Raw genomic sequence first — 23,088 nt, 5'->3', positions numbered from 1 at the left:
TTAAATTTTATAATGTAATGAAATTGAAATTTAAAAGATAAATGTATCTTCCTAAATTTATTATGATTAATTTGTATTGATAATTGGTATTACCTTATCTTTATGTATCTATATCAACAATAGTCTAAACTGAAATTTCTCCAATATAAGACAACACAAGATACACCTTACACACACAGATAAATCTGCAATCAGACACAGGTACAGTAGAAAACTTACTTGTAGCCTAGCATGCATTATTTTTTCTGCTTAAACACTATGTAGTGTTATAAATTCAAACATAAAGATGTAAGAATGGCAAGTGTTTGAATTTATTACACTACATAGTGTTTAAGCAAGAAAGAAGAATTATGACATGGTTTCAGATTATCAAAGAAATATTAGACTTTATGCTAATATTTGTTATTTTAAACACATTTAAAAGTTTATTCATTAAATAATTTTATAAACCATTTAACAAATGGTATTTAGGGCTCTTAATTTATTTAACACTTTGTCATTAGAATTGTTTAACACAGAAATTATTTTTGAATTTATTTTTATATTGGTGCAATTCAAGGATTAGTAAACTCATACATTAAATGCAAGTTGAATTTTTACTTATTGTATTGGTTCATATGGACATTTATTTAGCATTCTAGGTACATAAACCTTTTATGCAAGAAGACAAATAAAAAAGAGTTGCAATAAAATAATAAAGAATTCATTATAAAATCATAATAATATAAACACAAATGCAATATATCATTATATGATTAAGCAATCAAAATATAAGTACAAATTATTGCACATTAACTTAGAAAGAAGTATCTGAAATATATAAATAATAAAAACTAAATACTGTAATTACAAAATCTATCTAGAAGTAGAATAAAAAAGACTGATGTTAATAACTTTTCACAGATTGTTGGATAGTTTCCTTAGTACATACAGATATAAATTACCCAATTAGGGAACATAAAACTCAGATTAAACTGAGGAAAAAAATCATGCAATGAAGTTAATATTTTTACATTAATAATAATTANTAGTGTTTCACTGAAATTTTTTTTGCCTGAAGACAACAAATATGCTTTGTTAAAAGTGCTAGCTTATGTGAAGTTAATAAAACACAGTTTTTAAGTTTAATGCTATAAGATAGTTTATTTATTTATTTCTATTGATATTTTGTAAGAGAAAATGAAAAATATTGTTGAAATTTCTGGTAATGCATATAGTTGCACTTAATATCTTTTTATATTTTTGAAAATTACATAAAATATTTCTTCATGGATATTCACTTATGTTTATTTGCAGGGATTTGTTTTAGGAGACATGATTGCCCTTCTTGAAAAAACATTAATGATTGCATATGATAGAATAAAAAATATGGTGTAGGTATTTATTTTTAAATATAATATTTTATGTAATAGAATAATTATTTAATGAAATAACTATTACAGTTATTAAGTTCAAATTAGGTGTTGTACGAGGGCTGTTCGAAAAGTTTGCGGCCTTGCCTATATGCGGCACTTTTTTTATTCTGAATAATTTATATTCTTATATATGTCATTGATATTTTCATAAGTTTTTCAAATTAACTAAATGTTTTTGCTCTCATTTGCTTGCTTTTTTTTAATGCCAAATGAAAATAATTAACAAATACTTTTAATTAATGATTCTTAACCATCATTTTTATTTCAGTTTCCTTCAGAAATAGAGAGAAGGCTTTTGATGTCTGCATTATTCAATACTGTACCTCTTTCAAAGGATATATCTTTTTCATATATCAGTCAACGTACTGCAGTATGTATTTAGATTAAATAGAATTTTATTTTTTACATGCAATATTAGTTCTTTGGAATATTACCATCATGTTTTTAAGGAAAGTTTAAATTTCAAGACAGGAAATTGTATCTTGTCTTGAAAATCTTGGAAAATCTTTAAAAAGTTATGAAAGTATCGGGCAAAAATCTTGGAATTGGTGAAAAAGGTAAAAAAAACAAAATTAAAAATTAGAATTTTTAATTTAAATAAGGATGTTATCAATTTTCTCATATAGTTTGATCTATTAGACAATTATGTTGAACAAAGTAAAATTTGTGAAGAAGTTAAAACATTTAAATTAACTGCAGATGTAGAAATGTTATCATTTGGCAAAAACACAATTGATATATTTCTAAGTAGTTTAAGTTTAGATTTGCTTAGAACATTTCATTAGATTAATTTTGCTTTAAAAAAAGATGGTATTTTGATTGCATCTATGTTCATAGGCAACACATTATTTGAACTCTTATGTTCATTGCAACAAGCAGAAACTGAAATTGAAGGTGGATTTGCATCATATTTAACCTTTTACAGATGTAAAAGGTTAAATATGATGTGAAAATCCACCTTCCATTCCACATTTTAAAGAGTAGGATTTACCATGTTGACATAAATGATTATAGTATTTGATATACTTTTAGATATTGAATGAAATACTCAATTTCATTTAACTCAACTAGTTCAAAGAGAATAACAAGATATCAAGAGCATAGATTTTTCATTCAAAATATCCCATTACAATTTCTGTCAGAAATAAAAATAATAAATCATCAAACGATCGCCTAAATATTGGGCTATAATAAGGCTAATTAAATGATTGGTATAAAGTAATTTGACACTAGAGGTAGACGTTAGGCGCCATCTCTTAAGTAAATTAATAATTACAATTAAATAAACAAATTATTAAATAAATTTAGAACCTTCTGGAATAAAAGAACTGGCCCAGGATAGGGCTCGAATCCGCAACCTCCACTTGCCATGCAGTGTGCTTACCAGTTGTGCCACCCGGACCCCGAGCGAGTCTTTGCTTCCAGAAGTATATTACATTAGATATAACCTTACTTGGTTAAATACAACACTAACTGGGGACGACTCCTTCGCCCACAGCCTAAGACCACTTCTACAACGGCACTCAGCCAGCTATTGTATTACCTGGCGAGGTATATATATATATATATAAATAATAACATCGCAAGGCCCAAGTAGTATACAATAAATCACCAAACGATTGCCTAAATATCGGGCTATAATAAGGCTAATTAAATGATTGGTATAAAGTAATTTGACACTAGAGGTAGACGTTATATTTAATTTGACACTAGAGGTAGACGTTATATTTAATTTGACACTAGAGGTAGACGTTATATTTAATTTGACACTAGAGGTAGAGGTTATATCTAATGTAATATACTTCTGGAAGTGAAGACTCGCTCGGGGTCTGGGTGGCGTAACTGGCAACTGCACCGCATGGCAAGCAGAGGTTGCGGGTTTGAGCCCCGTCCCGGGGCCAGTTGTTTTATTTCAGAAGGTTCTAAATTTATTTAATAATTTATTTAATTTAATTGTAATTATTAATTTACTTAAGAGATGGTGCCTAACGTCTATCTCTAGTGTCAAATTACTTTATACCAATCATTTAATTAGCCTTATTATAGCCCAATATTTAGGCAATTGTTTGGTGATTTATTGTATACTACTCGGGCTTTGTGATGTTATTATTTAAATAAAAATAATTATGAACTTATTGGTATTTGAAGATATATTTAATTATTAAATTAGGAAATATTATCATAAATTCTAAATCAGCTCTAGCAAGTTAAATCTAATAGATGATGATCTGTTGTCAATGATAATCTGTTATTGTAAAGATAATTGCTTAAAATACTAAAGAAAGGTTTATGGACTTGATTTCTCTGGTAAACTAAATTTCAAAAATCAAACATTTTAAATTGAAAATATACAGTATTTACAAAATTATTTAAACAAGATATGCTTTAAACACAAATATTAATATTTTAAGAATGAGTTACACCATGCATATTTAGTGGAAATAAATAAATAAATGACAAACTATCTTATGGCATTAAACTTAAAAAATTCAAATTTTTTGGAATTTCAAAAAATTTCATAGTGTTTCACTGAAATTTTTTTTGCCTGAAGACAACAAATATGCTTTGTTAAAAGTGCTAGCTTATGTGAAGTTAATAAAACACAGTTTTTAAGTTTAATGCTATAAGATAGTTTATTTATTTATTTCTATTGATATTTTGTAAGAGAAAATGAAAAATATTGTTGAAATTTCTGGTAATGCATATAGTTGCACTTAATATCTTTTTATATTTTTGAAAATTACATAAAATATTTCTTCATGGATATTCACTTATGTTTATTTGCAGGGATTTGTTTTAGGAGACATGATTGCCCTTCTTGAAAAAACATTAATGATTGCATATGATAGAATAAAAAATATGGTGTAGGTATTTATTTTTAAATATAATATTTTATGTAATAGAATAATTATTTAATGAAATAACTATTACAGTTATTAAGTTCAAATTAGGTGTTGTACGAGGGCTGTTCGAAAAGTTTGCGGCCTTGCCTATATGCGGCACTGCGATCAATCTAATTTTTGGCGGGAATAATTCAGCCATCCTTGCTAAAGATACGATACCAATTTCCACCTGATTTGTCATTTTTCCACCACAGCTTAGCAGATAGTCAATGTGCACATGCTTTGTCAAAAATGGAGAAGACGGAGACTCATGCAGTCATAAAATACCTGACGAAAATAGGGTTGACCGCATCTCAAATCAAAGCTGACATGAATGAAGTTTTGGGAGAGTCTGCTCCTTCGTAAACCACTGTGAAAAAATGGACAGCCCTTTTTAAATCTGACAGAGTGTGTGAAACATGACCCTCGCAGCAGACGGTCGTCAACTGTTGTCACTGAAAAAAATATCGACAAAGTTTACGATTTGGTGTTAGCAGATCGCCGTTTGAAAACGCGTGAGATAGCTGAGACAACAGGCATCTCTGTCGACCGAGTGCACCACATCCTAACCGAAAATTTGGGTATGACGAAGGTCTCAGCAAGTTGGATGCCGCATCTGCTGACCGCTGAGCAAAGACGTGTTCGCACTTTGATGTCAAAGAAGTGTTTAGACTTCTACAAGAAAAACCCACGGGATTTTTTGCGTTGGTTTGTGATTACTGACGAAACGTGGATCCATTACTACACTCCTGAAACAAAAGAACAGTCTAAGCAATGGAAACACCCCAGTTCGCCACCATCAAAGAAGGCAAAAACAGTTCCATCAGCGGGGAAAGTGATGGCCTCGGTTTTTTGGGGATGCTAAAGGAATCATCTTTATTGACTACCTAGAAAGAGGAAAGACCATCAATGCTGTCTATTAATGTATACTTTTGGAAAAACTGAAGAAAGAAATCGAAGAGGCCACACTTGAAGAAGAAGGTTCTGTTTCACCACGATAATGCCAGAATCACTGAACAAAAAATAAATGAACTTAGCTTCCAATTAGTTCCACATTCACTGTACTCACCTGATTTGGCCCCCAGTGATTTCCACCTTTTTCCAAATTTAAAATAATTCTTGGTTGGAAAGAGATTCCACTCAAATGACAAAGTCATCTCTGAAGTAAACGAGTATTTTGCACACCTTGACAAATCGACCTATTGTAATGGCATAAAAAAGCTAGAACATCGCTGGAATAAGTGCATTGCTAACAAAGGAGACTACATTGAAAAATAAAAAAGTTTTAACATTATTTTGTTTGTTGTTCTATTTGAGGCCGCAAACTTTCCGAACAGCCCTCGTATTTCCTCAATTAAATCCAGGGGAGTTTATTTTTTCAAATGTATGTATTCCCAAGGTTTTACTACTTTGCACCAGATGAACAGTGGGTTAAATTGAAAGAAATACCTTAATTATCTTAATTTACAGATTACAACTACAATATTTGAAATAATTACTGTTTTTGTGGTTAACCCAATTCAGCATTTTCCAATTTGATTGTTGTATTGTCATTTGTATTTATTTTGATGTTGTTGTAAGAATTAGAATCTTGACCACAATCTTCTGGTTAAAAAACTTATCATTGCAGCTGGATAGCTGAGGTAGTTTAAGATATCAGTCTATCATTCTCAGGAATTTTTTTGTCTTTCTTGGGACTGTTCCGGTTATGTCAGACTCCATTCCTCATTTCATGGTTCCCCCATTGTAGGCCTGGCCAAATCCACAATGGGCTTGAAAACAAGCCTTCTTATTGCTCATAGGGTGGAAAGAGTAAAACAAAACAAAAAAAAAAAAACTGTCTAAACTACATTATCCTAATGAGTGCAGTATTTCAACATGTTTTCCATGCTTTTCAACTTAGGGTTTATTTAAGGCAGATTTATTTTTAACAGCACCTTTATTCCCTGGGGTTTATTTGAGTTCCAGGGTTTAATCAAGGAATCAGTGTTTATTATTCTATTTATGTTAATGTAAAAGTCAGTCACAAAGCTATTTGTATTGTCAAATTTGTTACAGTACATAAATAAGCTTAATAGATTTTTGTTTTAGTTTATTATTATTAGTGATTTGAAATTCATATTAATTTGGATTTTAGGAATAAACGAGATAGGCAACATCAACACTTATATAAATTGAAAGAGCTAGATAAATGTTTATGATTATTTCACAATTTTCTAACAAACCAAATTGTAAAAAGTTAAAAAGATTTTTAAAATATCTAAAAAATAAAATATAAGATCTATTAATATTTTGAATTCAATGCTATATAAATATCAAAATTAAGATTAGTAATCATTCACAAAAATTCATATGATTATTGTTGAACATTAAATAACATTAATTTAGTATTAAGTATTAATTTAAATTTATATACATGTTTTTAACCAGTTATGCTTCTCAATTAGTATGTGCAGTATGAATGAAACTCCTTTAGGTAATCATAAATATCCTTTACTTATTAGAATTTTAGCTCCTATTATTAGAAATTTTATCAAATAACATATAACTAATAGTATTTTTAAAATTATTTTTCACTGCCAAAATTTAACTATGACAAAATCAAAGTACAACTTAATAGAACATTATAATTGCATTTCAATAATAATGCTATTTGAACTTGTACTTTATGATAAGTCCCATATAAATGCTATATTTTAAAATTTTTATGGAACTAAAGATAAAATATGCATTCTGGGATCACATGAGTTCATGTTGGATTTTGGTATTTACAGAACCTTGTAATTACAGAAATCAGTATTTACAGTTCAATAAAACACTTATTTAAATTTAATTATTTTAATTTTAATACATATAGACGACAAAGCCGGAATTATTCTAATGCTTAAATGATAATTCATCCTTATCATTATTTGAATATTATTAATTTCCTTCAAATATTTAATTTCTAAATCCAAGAATGATGGAACCAACAATTTTTTTCCTGTCTCTGGACATATGTAATTTCCATATTTATTAAAAATTTTGAAACGGAAAAAATTAATAGTTGATCATTCTCACAAAATTAAATTTCTCTTACGGTAATCATGAACAAAATAAATAGTCAATTTTACAAAATTAGTTGAGAATACAGTAGAGCGTTGATTATCCGAATGCCAATCAACTGAAACATTGGTTAACTGAAAACGTTCCAGTCAGACTGTGTAATGCTTAATCAAATGTTTTTGATACTAGATTAACTTCTAAAGTATAATTTGTTTTTATTTTTCAATATATGTATTTTGTTTGTGCAAAATAAAGAAATAATTTTAATGATATAATAGCCACAATTTTTATTATAAACATTTTTGTTAGGCTTAACATCGATGAAAATTCAATGCGAAATGACACGCAGCAGAGAAAAATTTAAACATGGGATATATTAATATAATATTATTGGGATATACTAATATACTATATTAATAATGTATTTTTTTGTAGATAACCCCAGTCCCCAATTGATTCGGATAATTGATGCTCTATTGTAATTATTTACTACTGAAATATAATGTATTTAGTTAGTTCTCTTCATACATCAAGAATAAAATAAGTTGGAAAATGTTAGGCTGGATTCACATTAGAACTGCCAAATCCAGTTTGATGGCCACTTGGGTTGGCAAAATAAATAAAACCATGCCAGTTGCTTTCATCCAGTGCAAGAGAGCAACACTTCATATAATTAAAAAGAAAACTTGTGTGTAATACATTCCAATTACGGTCATGTTAATAATATTTTAATAAAAATAGCATTTTGTTGATTTTTTTTAATGTAAATTCAACTGTATTTGTTTATTTTTTTTAGAGAGAATTGCAGTTTAACTTGGTATGAAGAAATTGATATTAGCTTTTCTGGAATTTACATACTTCAAAAAGATATTTTATCTGGTTTAGAGGAACTTCAAACTTCTCATTCTTATTCTGTTGGAGTACCTAAGGTAATGATAAGGAAATGCAATAACAACAGATTATTTAAAAGCAATTAATTAAATTATTGTTAAATGAAAAATGTTAATTAATTTCTACTTATATAACTATATATTTTTTGTGTGCTTTATATAACAGTAATATATATGATGTACAAAATTGTTTGCAGTTCAATATTTAGCTATATAATTAAAAATTAATCTAATGAATGGAATGTTAAATAAAGAAATTCAATTATAATCAGCTAGACTATGCATCTCTTGCAAAAAATGTATTTGTAGAATTTTTGGTTTTACTTAAAAAGTGTACTGAGAATAGGAGCTTCCTTCTAACTTGATTTAATTTTGTGAAATTTTATCCTTTTTTTTCAAAAGTAGTATATAATTTTTGAATAAATTTTAAGTATTATTATATGAAAATCAAATCATAAAATCAATCATATATGAAATATATTTAATATAATTTCTTTATTAAATATTTTACTTAGATTCCAAATGTATATTGGGAAGATATTGGTGGACTTGCTGATGTCAAACAAGAAATTTTAGATACAATTCAATTACCATTATTACACCCTGAATTATTTGCTGCTGGATTACGTAGATCTGGTGAAATTTATTTATCTTTAAAATTTTTTTTCTAAATTAATTAATTATAATATTTTTAATTTAAAGTACCAAAAATACAGTAAAAATATCTAAAAATAATATATATATATTTTTTTTTATTATATTTGAATTTTGGGCAAAATATCTGTATTGTTTGCAATATTTTATAGTGCATACTAATTTTTAATGTTTTTGCTATTTGAAATATTTTACTAGTTAACTATTTTACACCATATTCTGGGACAAAATAAGCACTGTGTGGAGTAAAGTAAATAAACATATTTTAATATCATAATTCATTTTTATTGTAATTAATTTCATGTTGTCATTCAAAAATATATTGTGAACATGAGATGATTTTGAACACTATTTAAGAAAAATAATAAAAGTGTCTTAAAAAATATTTTAATTAATACATTAATTAATAAGTGAAATGGCCAAAGACAATAATAAATATTAAAATATTCACACACTGAAGGACAAGATATGAAGGCATTTTGTTGTTTTTTCTGATTTGTGAATATTTTTTTATATTTATTATTGTCCTTGGCCATTTCATCTATTAATTAATGTACTAATTAAAACATTTTAAAGACATTTTTTATTGTGATTGTGCTATCACCTGGAAATTTTTGTTTTTACACAATGAGGCAGATGAGTAATCCCAAATAAAACATTGACTCCATCCATAAAGACTGTTATGAGATTGTTGAAGAAGGAAAAAGATATGAAGGAATTTTATTATTTCTTCTGATTTGTGAATATTTTTATAAAAATAAGTGTTTTCTATGGTTCATAGTTAGTTTAATGGGCAGTTTCTGAATCTAATGCATTATAAGAAATATTATTGCATTTTTCAGCTTCTGACAAAAGTATTTCTATATGATCCTCTATGACTTGATGGTTTTCTAATCCATTGTATAAAAGTTTTTTTATACAGGGTGTCCAAAAGTTACTGTGCAATGAGAACTTTGCAATGACATTAAAGTTATATGTACTGTTTTGTATGCACAACCTATAATTTGTATACAATACCATATGAGCAAATGAACAACTTGCAGGTCTTATATGCAATACCATATGTATAACTTTAATGACATTACAAGTTTCTCACTGCACAGTAACTTTTCAGACACCCCGTATAGTTTTCATACTTTTTTCAATATTGTGTATGCTAATATTAAAAATAACTTTTTATATATATTTTTTTCATGTAATTTCTTAGCATTTTGTGGAAAATAAAGTTAAAAAAAGAGCAAATAAACACTAATTTTACTTGAGAATTTTGCTTGGCTAGTAAGCTTTAATCATAAAGAAACTTATCAGCTAACTTCTCTGCAATTATTTATAATTTTAATAGTTCTTATAATCTATATTCTCTATTAATTGCTTATAAGTACACATTTAGAAATGGTCTGAATTAAATTTTGATTACAATTAATTAATCTATTATTTATAATTATAAAATGGTAAGAAATGAGGGTCATCCACTAGCTTTCCCAGGAAATAATTAATAATTATAATATGTACATCACAGGAAGTATATAATAATTCTGTTTAACTGTCATATGCTTCAATTATCTAATCCAAAAACAGCAAACACTTTTTAGCAAAACAGTATCCTACAGATAGTATAGTAAGCAAAATTAATACAGTAAAATCTGAATATAACAGAAATCTGCCTAAACAAAAAAATTTTTTGGAATGGAGCAATTTTCTATGTTACATTCTACTATAGGCAAGAAAACTTTCCACCAAATAAACAGAAGAGGTTCTTAAATATGAAGTACATAACCTGGATAAAGCAGAAAATTAAGATTCCACTTTTAGACAAATAAGTAAAAAAATTGCCTCCAGGTATAACAGTCTTCACAGAGCATGAAAAACTGTATTTTGAGAATAATCTCAAACTTTGTCAGAGAAATGGTCACATGTCAAAAGGACATACAGACACATGATATTTGTTGAAATTAACCCAGAGAATTCTTTTAACAATTGGATGAATTTTCAAAATTGAGTTCTTGAGAACTGCAGAGTCAACCTTTTATTAGCGGTTGCTCATCTACCTCACTATGCAAAATGTTACAAAACTTCCATCCGGTTACAGCATAGTGAGGCAGATGAGCAGCCTCTAATAAAAGGTTGACTTTGCCTTAAGACTGTTATTTTCCTGAGGTGTGAGAAAGGACATTGAAAGACTCGTTTGTATAGTCTTAATTGTGTGTGAATTTTTATAGTTAATTCTTTTAAGTTTATTTGAAACTCAAAGAAACTGTCAACTGTCATCAACTGTGAGGACATGTCAAATGTATGTGTTGAGTTTCAACTTTCCAACAGAACTTGTTATTACTGATTGTTAACATGTTAACATCAGACTAATAGCATGATCTTTTAAATAAACAATAAACTAAAACGTAAAATAAAAAATTAATTTAAGTTAGATAATTTGATTTTTTTATTTTATCATTTCAAAAGAGTTCATTTGGCTTCAATAAGTGAAGAGTAAGAGTAAATTGTTTTACTATATCAAAAAATGTACATGTAATCTTTAATAGAATACTGTTAGGATCAGGCAGAATTATAGTTATTATTTTTCTATTTATGAATATAAAAGTTGCATTTCATTAAAGACATTTTACTCTAAATAAAAAGATCAACATGCCAAATTACTGTTTTAATAAGTACAATTTTTATATAAGATATGCATCTTTTTCTAAGAAATTTTTGAATTATAGTAGTTTTTTCTTTATTTTTTTGTTTGATAAATAACACACATTTTTCTTTTGAATAACATTATGAAAATATATCAATAAATTATTTTTTAGGTGTACTTTTATATGGACCTCCTGGTACAGGAAAAACACTCCTTGCTAAAGCAGTTGCTACAGAATGTTCCTTAAATTTTTTAAGGTAACAATTTTATCAATTCTTGAAAATATTTATTCAGAAATTTGAAAACTTAAAAGTTTATTAAAATTTTAAATGAAGATGGTAATATAAGTTTAAATTTGATTATCTTTAACATTTAATTGATGCTAAAGATAAGCAAATTTAGAAATTTGAATTTACATGTACTGTAAGGTTTCTTTTTATGCGGATTATTTTTATGTGATTTTGAAGTTGTGCGGTTTGTATTTCGTCCAAAAATTTTTTGGACAAACATACATATAGGCTTGTTTAGGAAGCCCNGGGCTTGAAAACAAGCCTTCTTATTGCTCATAGGGTGGAAAGAGTAAAACAAAACAAAAAAAAAAAAACTGTCTAAACTACATTATCCTAATGAGTGCAGTATTTCAACATGTTTTCCATGCTTTTCAACTTAGGGTTTATTTAAGGCAGATTTATTTTTAACAGCACCTTTATTCCCTGGGGTTTATTTGAGTTCCAGGGTTTAATCAAGGAATCAGTGTTTATTATTCTATTTATGTTAATGTAAAAGTCAGTCACAAAGCTATTTGTATTGTCAAATTTGTTACAGTACATAAATAAGCTTAATAGATTTTTGTTTTAGTTTATTATTATTAGTGATTTGAAATTCATATTAATTTGGATTTTAGGAATAAACGAGATAGGCAACATCAACACTTATATAAATTGAAAGAGCTAGATAAATGTTTATGATTATTTCACAATTTTCTAACAAACCAAATTGTAAAAAGTTAAAAAGATTTTTAAAATATCTAAAAAATAAAATATAAGATCTATTAATATTTTGAATTCAATGCTATATAAATATCAAAATTAAGATTAGTAATCATTCACAAAAATTCATATGATTATTGTTGAACATTAAATAACATTAATTTAGTATTAAGTATTAATTTAAATTTATATACATGTTTTTAACCAGTTATGCTTCTCAATTAGTATGTGCAGTATGAATGAAACTCCTTTAGGTAATCATAAATATCCTTTACTTATTAGAATTTTAGCTCCTATTATTAGAAATTTTATCAAATAACATATAACTAATAGTATTTTTAAAATTATTTTTCACTGCCAAAATTTAACTATGACAAAATCAAAGTACAACTTAATAGAACATTATAATTGCATTTCAATAATAATGCTATTTGAACTTGTACTTTATGATAAGTCCCATATAAATGCTATATTTTAAAATTTTTATGGAACTAAAGATAAAATATGCATTCTGGGATCACATGAGTTCATGTTGGATTTTGGTATTTACAGAACCTTGTAATTACAGAAATCAGTATTTACAGTTCAATAAAACACTTATTTAAATTTAATTATTTTAATTTTAATACATATAGACGACAAAGCCGGAATTATTCTAATGCTTAAATGATAATTCATCCTTATCATTATTTGAATATTATTAATTTCCTTCAAATATTTAATTTCTAAATCCAAGAATGATGGAACCAACAATTTTTTTCCTGTCTCTGGACATATGTAATTTCCATATTTATTAAAAATTTTGAAACGGAAAAAATTAATAGTTGATCATTCTCACAAAATTAAATTTCTCTTACGGTAATCATGAACAAAATAAATAGTCAATTTTACAAAATTAGTTGAGAATACAGTAGAGCGTTGATTATCCGAATGCCAATCAACTGAAACATTGGTTAACTGAAAACGTTCCAGTCAGACTGTGTAATGCTTAATCAAATGTTTTTGATACTAGATTAACTTCTAAAGTATAATTTGTTTTTATTTTTCAATATATGTATTTTGTTTGTGCAAAATAAAGAAATAATTTTAATGATATAATAGCCACAATTTTTATTATAAACATTTTTGTTAGGCTTAACATCGATGAAAATTCAATGCGAAATGACACGCAGCAGAGAAAAATTTAAACATGGGATATATTAATATAATATTATTGGGATATACTAATATACTATATTAATAATGTATTTTTTTGTAGATAACCCCAGTCCCCAATTGATTCGGATAATTGATGCTCTATTGTAATTATTTACTACTGAAATATAATGTATTTAGTTAGTTCTCTTCATACATCAAGAATAAAATAAGTTGGAAAATGTTAGGCTGGATTCACATTAGAACTGCCAAATCCAGTTTGATGGCCACTTGGGTTGGCAAAATAAATAAAACCATGCCAGTTGCTTTCATCCAGTGCAAGAGAGCAACACTTCATATAATTAAAAAGAAAACTTGTGTGTAATACATTCCAATTACGGTCATGTTAATAATATTTTAATAAAAATAGCATTTTGTTGATTTTTTTTAATGTAAATTCAACTGTATTTGTTTATTTTTTTTAGAGAGAATTGCAGTTTAACTTGGTATGAAGAAATTGATATTAGCTTTTCTGGAATTTACATACTTCAAAAAGATATTTTATCTGGTTTAGAGGAACTTCAAACTTCTCATTCTTATTCTGTTGGAGTACCTAAGGTAATGATAAGGAAATGCAATAACAACAGATTATTTAAAAGCAATTAATTAAATTATTGTTAAATGAAAAATGTTAATTAATTTCTACTTATATAACTATATATTTTTTGTGTGCTTTATATAACAGTAATATATATGATGTACAAAATTGTTTGCAGTTCAATATTTAGCTATATAATTAAAAATTAATCTAATGAATGGAATGTTAAATAAAGAAATTCAATTATAATCAGCTAGACTATGCATCTCTTGCAAAAAATGTATTTGTAGAATTTTTGGTTTTACTTAAAAAGTGTACTGAGAATAGGAGCTTCCTTCTAACTTGATTTAATTTTGTGAAATTTTATCCTTTTTTTTCAAAAGTAGTATATAATTTTTGAATAAATTTTAAGTATTATTATATGAAAATCAAATCATAAAATCAATCATATATGAAATATATTTAATATAATTTCTTTATTAAATATTTTACTTAGATTCCAAATGTATATTGGGAAGATATTGGTGGACTTGCTGATGTCAAACAAGAAATTTTAGATACAATTCAATTACCATTATTACACCCTGAATTATTTGCTGCTGGATTACGTAGATCTGGTGAAATTTATTTATCTTTAAAATTTTTTTTCTAAATTAATTAATTATAATATTTTTAATTTAAAGTACCAAAAATACAGTAAAAATATCTAAAAATAATATATATATATTTTTTTTTATTATATTTGAATTTTGGGCAAAATATCTGTATTGTTTGCAATATTTTATAGTGCATACTAATTTTTAATGTTTTTGCTATTTGAAATATTTTACTAGTTAACTATTTTACACCATATTCTGGGACAAAATAAGCACTGTGTGGAGTAAAGTAAATAAACATATTTTAATATCATAATTCATTTTTATTGTAATTAATTTCATGTTGTCATTCAAAAATATATTGTGAACATGAGATGATTTTGAACACTATTTAAGAAAAATAATAAAAGTGTCTTAAAAAATATTTTAATTAATACATTAATTAATAAGTGAAATGGCCAAAGACAATAATAAATATTAAAATATTCACACACTGAAGGACAAGATATGAAGGCATTTTGTTGTTTTTTCTGATTTGTGAATATTTTTTTATATTTATTATTGTCCTTGGCCATTTCATCTATTAATTAATGTACTAATTAAAACATTTTAAAGACATTTTTTATTGTGATTGTGCTATCACCTGGAAATTTTTGTTTTTACACAATGAGGCAGATGAGTAATCCCAAATAAAACATTGACTCCATCCATAAAGACTGTTATGAGATTGTTGAAGAAGGAAAAAGATATGAAGGAATTTTATTATTTCTTCTGATTTGTGAATATTTTTATAAAAATAAGTGTTTTCTATGGTTCATAGTTAGTTTAATGGGCAGTTTCTGAATCTAATGCATTATAAGAAATATTATTGCATTTTTCAGCTTCTGACAAAAGTATTTCTATATGATCCTCTATGACTTGATGGTTTTCTAATCCATTGTATAAAAGTTTTTTTATACAGGGTGTCCAAAAGTTACTGTGCAATGAGAACTTTGCAATGACATTAAAGTTATATGTACTGTTTTGTATGCACAACCTATAATTTGTATACAATACCATATGAGCAAATGAACAACTTGCAGGTCTTATATGCAATACCATATGTATAACTTTAATGACATTACAAGTTTCTCACTGCACAGTAACTTTTCAGACACCCCGTATAGTTTTCATACTTTTTTCAATATTGTGTATGCTAATATTAAAAATAACTTTTTATATATATTTTTTTTTATTATATTTGAATTTTGGGCAAAATATCTGTATTGTTTGCAATATTTTATAGTGCATACTAATTTTTAATGTTTTTGCTATTTGAAATATTTTACTAGTTAACTATTTTACACCATATTCTGGGACAAAATAAGCACTGTGTGGAGTAAAGTAAATAAACATATTTTAATATCATAATTCATTTTTATTGTAATTAATTTCATGTTGTCATTCAAAAATATATTGTGAACATGAGATGATTTTGAACACTATTTAAGAAAAATAATAAAAGTGTCTTAAAAAATATTTTAATTAATACATTAATTAATAAGTGAAATGGCCAAAGACAATAATAAATATTAAAATATTCACACACTGAAGGACAAGATATGAAGGCATTTTGTTGTTTTTTCTGATTTGTGAATATTTTTTTATATTTATTATTGTCCTTGGCCATTTCATCTATTAATTAATGTACTAATTAAAACATTTTAAAGACATTTTTTATTGTGATTGTGCTATCACCTGGAAATTTTTGTTTTTACACAATGAGGCAGATGAGTAATCCCAAATAAAACATTGACTCCATCCATAAAGACTGTTATGAGATTGTTGAAGAAGGAAAAAGATATGAAGGAATTTTATTATTTCTTCTGATTTGTGAATATTTTTATAAAAATAAGTGTTTTCTATGGTTCATAGTTAGTTTAATGGGCAGTTTCTGAATCTAATGCATTATAAGAAATATTATTGCATTTTTCAGCTTCTGACAAAAGTATTTCTATATGATCCTCTATGACTTGATGGTTTTCTAATCCATTGTATAAAAGTTTTTTTATACAGGGTGTCCAAAAGTTACTGTGCAATGAGAACTTTGCAATGACATTAAAGTTATATGTACTGTTTTGTATGCACAACCTATAATTTGTATACAATACCATATGAGCAAATGAACAACTTGCAGGTCTTATATGCAATACCATATGTATAACTTTAATGACATTACAAGTTTCTCACTGCACAGTAACTTTTCAGACACCCCGTATAGTTTTCATACTTTTTTCAATATTGTGTATGCTAATATTAAAAATAACTTTTTATATATATTTTTTTCATGTAATTTCTTAGCATTTTGTGGAAAATAAAGTTAAAAAAAGAGCAAATAAACACTAATTTTACTTGAGAATTTTGCTTGGCTAGTAAGCTTTAATCATAAAGAAACTTATCAGCTAACTTCTCTGCAATTATTTATAATTTTAATAGTTCTTATAATCTATATTCTCTATTAATTGCTTATAAGTACACATTTAGAAATGGTCTGAATTAAATTTTGATTACAATTAATTAATCTATTATTTATAATTATAAAATGGTAAGAAATGAGGGTCATCCACTAGCTTTCCCAGGAAATAATTAATAATTATAATATGTACATCACAGGAAGTATATAATAATTCTGTTTAACTGTCATATGCTTCAATTATCTAATCCAAAAACAGCAAACACTTTTTAGCAAAACAGTATCCTACAGATAGTATAGTAAGCAAAATTAATACAGTAAAATCTGAATATAACAGAAATCTGCCTAAACAAAAAAATTTTTTGGAATGGAGCAATTTTCTATGTTACATTCTACTATAGGCAAGAAAACTTTCCACCAAATAAACAGAAGAGGTTCTTAAATATGAAGTACATAACCTGGATAAAGCAGAAAATTAAGATTCCACTTTTAGACAAATAAGTAAAAAAATTGCCTCCAGGTATAACAGTCTTCACAGAGCATGAAAAACTGTATTTTGAGAATAATCTCAAACTTTGTCAGAGAAATGGTCACATGTCAAAAGGACATACAGACACATGATATTTGTTGAAATTAACCCAGAGAATTCTTTTAACAATTGGATGAATTTTCAAAATTGAGTTCTTGAGAACTGCAGAGTCAACCTTTTATTAGCGGTTGCTCATCTACCTCACTATGCAAAATGTTACAAAACTTCCATCCGGTTACAGCATAGTGAGGCAGATGAGCAGCCTCTAATAAAAGGTTGACTTTGCCTTAAGACTGTTATTTTCCTGAGGTGTGAGAAAGGACATTGAAAGACTCGTTTGTATAGTCTTAATTGTGTGTGAATTTTTATAGTTAATTCTTTTAAGTTTATTTGAAACTCAAAGAAACTGTCAACTGTCATCAACTGTGAGGACATGTCAAATGTATGTGTTGAGTTTCAACTTTCCAACAGAACTTGTTATTACTGATTGTTAACATGTTAACATCAGACTAATAGCATGATCTTTTAAATAAACAATAAACTAAAACGTAAAATAAAAAATTAATTTAAGTTAGATAATTTGATTTTTTTATTTTATCATTTCAAAAGAGTTCATTTGGCTTCAATAAGTGAAGAGTAAGAGTAAATTGTTTTACTATATCAAAAAATGTACATGTAATCTTTAATAGAATACTGTTAGGATCAGGCAGAATTATAGTTATTATTTTTCTATTTATGAATATAAAAGTTGCATTTCATTAAAGACATTTTACTCTAAATAAAAAGATCAACATGCCAAATTACTGTTTTAATAAGTACAATTTTTATATAAGATATGCATCTTTTTCTAAGAAATTTTTGAATTATAGTAGTTTTTTCTTTATTTTTTTGTTTGATAAATAACACACATTTTTCTTTTGAATAACATTATGAAAATATATCAATAAATTATTTTTTAGGTGTACTTTTATATGGACCTCCTGGTACAGGAAAAACACTCCTTGCTAAAGCAGTTGCTACAGAATGTTCCTTAAATTTTTTAAGGTAACAATTTTATCAATTCTTGAAAATATTTATTCAGAAATTTGAAAACTTAAAAGTTTATTAAAATTTTAAATGAAGATGGTAATATAAGTTTAAATTTGATTATCTTTAACATTTAATTGATGCTAAAGATAAGCAAATTTAGAAATTTGAATTTACATGTACTGTAAGGTTTCTTTTTATGCGGATTATTTTTATGTGATTTTGAAGTTGTGCGGTTTGTATTTCGTCCAAAAATTTTTTGGACAAACATACATATAGGCTTGTTTAGGAAGCCCGCGTACGGACAGTCTCCAAAAATCATGGAACACTCAAAGCTCACTCCATTTGTTCCGCTGACATATAACGTTTATGGATGTAAAGGACAGCTAGATCTACCTTAATCGCTTTAGTTCCTAGCAATTTTTGATATAAATGTAATTAAACATAAAAAATACTTAAAACTGAAAAAAACGAAAGAAATGCGTTAATTTTGAAGAAAAAGCTTCAAAGTTTAACTTCCTTTGTCTCGCCCTTCTGTGAAATTTAACACCGATGAGTCATTGTTTACACATCTGGATGACCTTGAACACAGCTGGAGTTGGATTTCCCGGGGCATTCTCATAGACGTCGCGGGAGGACAAGGGTTTAAAGTAGGGTGAACACTAGCTGGCCGTATATTTTTAAATATTTTTAAAAAATTTGGAGACTTAAAAAACATTCCAAAAATTCAAAAAAAAAATTCCAAAATGGCCTTAAGGACCGTGTTTTATGTAACGCTATGTAACCTGCCCGAGTTAACTCGGGCGAGGAACTAAAGGGGTTTTAATTAACTCTTCACATCCAGATGTCAGTGATTTGTTTTTAGAGTGAGCTTTTGCAATTCGGGGATTCCCCTTGTACATGATACCATCGACAAGTCGCTATTACATCATTCTGAGTTTCGCATTGAAAGGTATAAACTGTAATTGTTTTGAAATTAAATTTTATATGAATTTCTTTCAGACATTCGAAGTAATTTATTAAGCAGCCTATTTCTTTTAATTTCTGCAAACTTTTTTATGCGGTTTTAAGTTAATTTTAACTCGTTGTTTTGGTTTTATGCGATTTTAGAAAATTACGGAACATATCCCTACTTTTTCAAGGCAAGTAAAGTCTTTTTTTATGCGAATTTTTTATATGCGCTTTTCTGTAGAACGTATCCACCGCATAAAACGAGACCTTACAGTACATTGAAATGACAAATCTAATAGCAATCACATCATGTACTTTAATTTGATTTTTTGGATAGTAAACAAGCTTTAACATACAGATTTTTAACTTAAATAAAGAAAAATATCAATTACAAAGTCATAGAATGTATTATAAAGCAATCTTGACTTAAGCTTACAAATATTAACCACAACTCAAACTGGTCATATATGCAAAAAATAACAAAAACATTTTGAGATCAGTAAAAAATATTTTATGCTATGAATGTTTAATTTCATCTACAGTAAACATCCCCAGGTACTCTCGAATATAAACTGACAGAACATACTTTTAAAATGAATCAAACAAATCCAAAATTTAAAAAATTTAAAAATAGATATGCACAAAATTAACAAAGTTCTACATCAGTTCAACCAATCCACACCAAGCTGTAGAGAAAGAATCATTCATTTTAAAATTAATTTCTTTGCCTTTCTTAATGTTGTGACCAAAGATGGGCAGATCAATTGTTTATATTGGGGCCACAGCCAGGGGTCTAGCCACAAGAATTAAAGAAAGCCAATACAATATCAAAAAGAAAATGGCCAACACAACACTAGCTGCATACTCAGGGGAGAAAGATGTAAGGATCAACTTTCATGATGCCAGTACAGTCGACCCCCCATAACACGGGTTCCTATAGTTTGGATTCCTATATGACGGTGAAAAAATTGTGACGGTATCCATACAAACATGGTAAAAAAACTCCTATAATTCAGTAAAACGTCATCAGGCACCGAACTACTTTCCACCGTCCAGTGCCACACTACGGAGAGTTTAGGCGGGTAAATTGAGTTTACTATCGTCTGTACAGTATTATATATAAATTATATATAAATTAGATACTGTACATATAATTATATATTAACTTAATTTATTGTAACTTTATTATAACTATATATATACTTTCTGCCATCCAGTGCCACGCTATGGAGAGTTTAGGCGAGTAAGTTGAGTTTACTGTCGTCTGTACAGTACGTAAATTAGGTACCGTAAGTCTAATACAGCACTAATTTTATACATTTCTTGTGAAAGAAACATTTCTTATTCAACGGCCATAAAAATGATTTATATTAATAATGTCTCCAAAGTTCAACGAAGTTTTCGCAGAAAAATAATTTATCAGAAATTGCGGGTGCCGTTTGGTGCGCTGCTTCGTGACGAAAAACAAGCTTAAGCAATGACGATGTTGAACGGTGCACACTTAGTAAGTAATCCTACAATTTTTTGTTTATAGCATAGTTTATATGGATTATTCCCAAAAAAAATATACGTATTAGTGATGTAACGAATATTCGGTTACTATTCGGTATTCGGCCTATTCAGTCTATTGTTTGCTATTCGGCCGAATACCGAATATTTAAATCACTATNTAATCCTACAATTTTTTGTTTATAGCATAGTTTATATGGATTATTCCCAAAAAAAATATACGTATTAGTGATGTAACGAATATTCGGTTACTATTCGGTATTCGGCCTATTCAGTCTATTGTTTGCTATTCGGCCGAATACCGAATATTTAAATCACTATTCAGCCAAATACCGAATACCTAAAAACAGGAGTGAGAAATAACAAAAACACAGTAAATTAATCATTTTGGTATTTAGATTTAATTTTGTCGGGTTAGTGTTGTTTGCTTATATTTATTTATAACTTATAACATGCAAAAAATATAAAAAAATAATATTAGTTACATATATTCACAATTTATAATTACAAAGATCAGCACATGTACACACCTATTCGTTCGAGAATCGTCGCACATCTGAAGGTCTGACCCTGCCTATCCTTCTTTTTAAGCGCTCGTCTTTGCTCTTCCCTTTCTTTTTCCTCCATCTGTCCACGTATGCCTATGCATACATCATAATACGCGCTCACGATACTTTCCATTCGTCACTTTTCCGTCATAGTTTTTCCATTTTATAATTACGTGACTCATAGCCTGGTGATAACGGAGAAAAGAGGCAGATAGGACGTCGGTATATGTCACAGTTATGAATTCACAGATTCGAGACAGCATGGTAGCCCGAACGGTCCCAGGCTTTCGCCCGTGCACACTAAGTGACTTTCGTTACAAGCATTTAGCTTTCCAAAGTCTATGACAATTGTTTGGCATTGACGGCCTCAAATTTCGTGCCAATAAGCTTCGACTTGTTCGATTATGTTATCGACTCAATTTCATATTTCTTTTCACATTTTTACTTTGCGGTCCTTCTCTGTTCTTTTTCCGTTATTTACATGTGTAGGTCATTTCATTGTCATCCACATTTGACATCATCATTTATCACATACTGCCATGATGCTCTTGTCTGTCCACTATAACTGTCAAGAATTAACGCGATTGGCGAAGCGTAGTGACAGTGGGCCAATAGAGAGCGGAGTCCTTGCCATAATGAGGTTTGCGCGCCAATTTTCGTACGTGAGTTAATTGAGCCAGATAGTTTGGCCGAATATTCGATATTCGGCCTGAGGCCGAATATACTATTCGTTGCAACACTAATACGTATTTTGGAAATGTTGAGTCAAATTAGTCTAGGAATCGATTAATTTTATGGAAGAAAACCTTTCATATAGCCGTAGTCCATAAACTGCGTACGTGCCGGGCTGTGATTGGCAAGGACTTGTACAAAATGGATTCATAAAGAACAGAACGTATCTACCGTGTTATAGGGGGGTCGACTGTATATTACATCACACAATGGACAGGGTATGATTGAAACATCTGGAGGTCTTTGAGATTTACAAAGGAATGAAGAAAGGCAAAGCAATTAATTTTAAAGAGAATAACTCCTTCTCAACAGCTTGGTGGCATTGGTTGAACTTTGTTGGTTTTGTGCATGTCTATTTTTAAAGTATTTGGATTTGTTTAATTTATTTTAAAAATATGTTGTCAGTTTGTATTCAAGAATACATGACAATGTTTATTATAAACAAAAGAAAACATTCATAGCATAAAATATTTTTCTTTTACTGGTTTCTTTTATGTTTTTGT

General features: G+C 27.8%; 2 protein-coding genes across 2 annotated transcripts in view; both read left to right on the top strand.

Annotated features, from left to right (window-relative positions):
* The first annotated feature begins 1,575 nt into the window (after nucleotides 1-1,575).
* Nucleotides 1,576-18,867, top strand: LOC111629196 (peroxisome assembly factor 2-like). Its single transcript, XM_023373080.1, has 8 exons — nucleotides 1,576-1,785; nucleotides 4,203-4,279; nucleotides 8,139-8,271; nucleotides 8,748-8,868; nucleotides 11,694-11,778; nucleotides 14,130-14,262; nucleotides 14,739-14,859; nucleotides 18,779-18,867. The coding sequence occupies exons 1-8, from the start codon at nucleotides 1,714-1,716 to the stop codon at nucleotides 18,865-18,867; spliced, it is 831 nt and encodes a 276-aa protein (XP_023228848.1). The 5' UTR covers nucleotides 1,576-1,713.
* The window catches only part of LOC111629208 (peroxisome assembly factor 2-like), a 34,579-nt gene continuing 25,626 nt past the window's right edge, over nucleotides 14,136-23,088 (top strand). Inside the window, exons 1-3 of the mRNA XM_023373088.1 lie at nucleotides 14,136-14,262; nucleotides 14,739-14,859; nucleotides 18,779-18,863. The gene's annotated coding sequence lies outside the window, so the exon portion shown is untranslated. The remainder of the gene's footprint in view (nucleotides 14,263-14,738; nucleotides 14,860-18,778; nucleotides 18,864-23,088) is intronic.

The sequence above is a fragment of the Centruroides sculpturatus genome, unplaced genomic scaffold (genome assembly GCF_000671375.1).
Source record: "Centruroides sculpturatus isolate CEXI.00-Female unplaced genomic scaffold, Cexi_2.0 scaffold495, whole genome shotgun sequence".
In the NCBI taxonomy this organism is placed as follows: Eukaryota; Metazoa; Arthropoda; class Arachnida; order Scorpiones; family Buthidae; genus Centruroides; species Centruroides sculpturatus.
The sequence above is the reverse complement of the archived record's forward strand: the minus strand, read 5'-3'. Positions and strand labels throughout refer to the sequence as shown.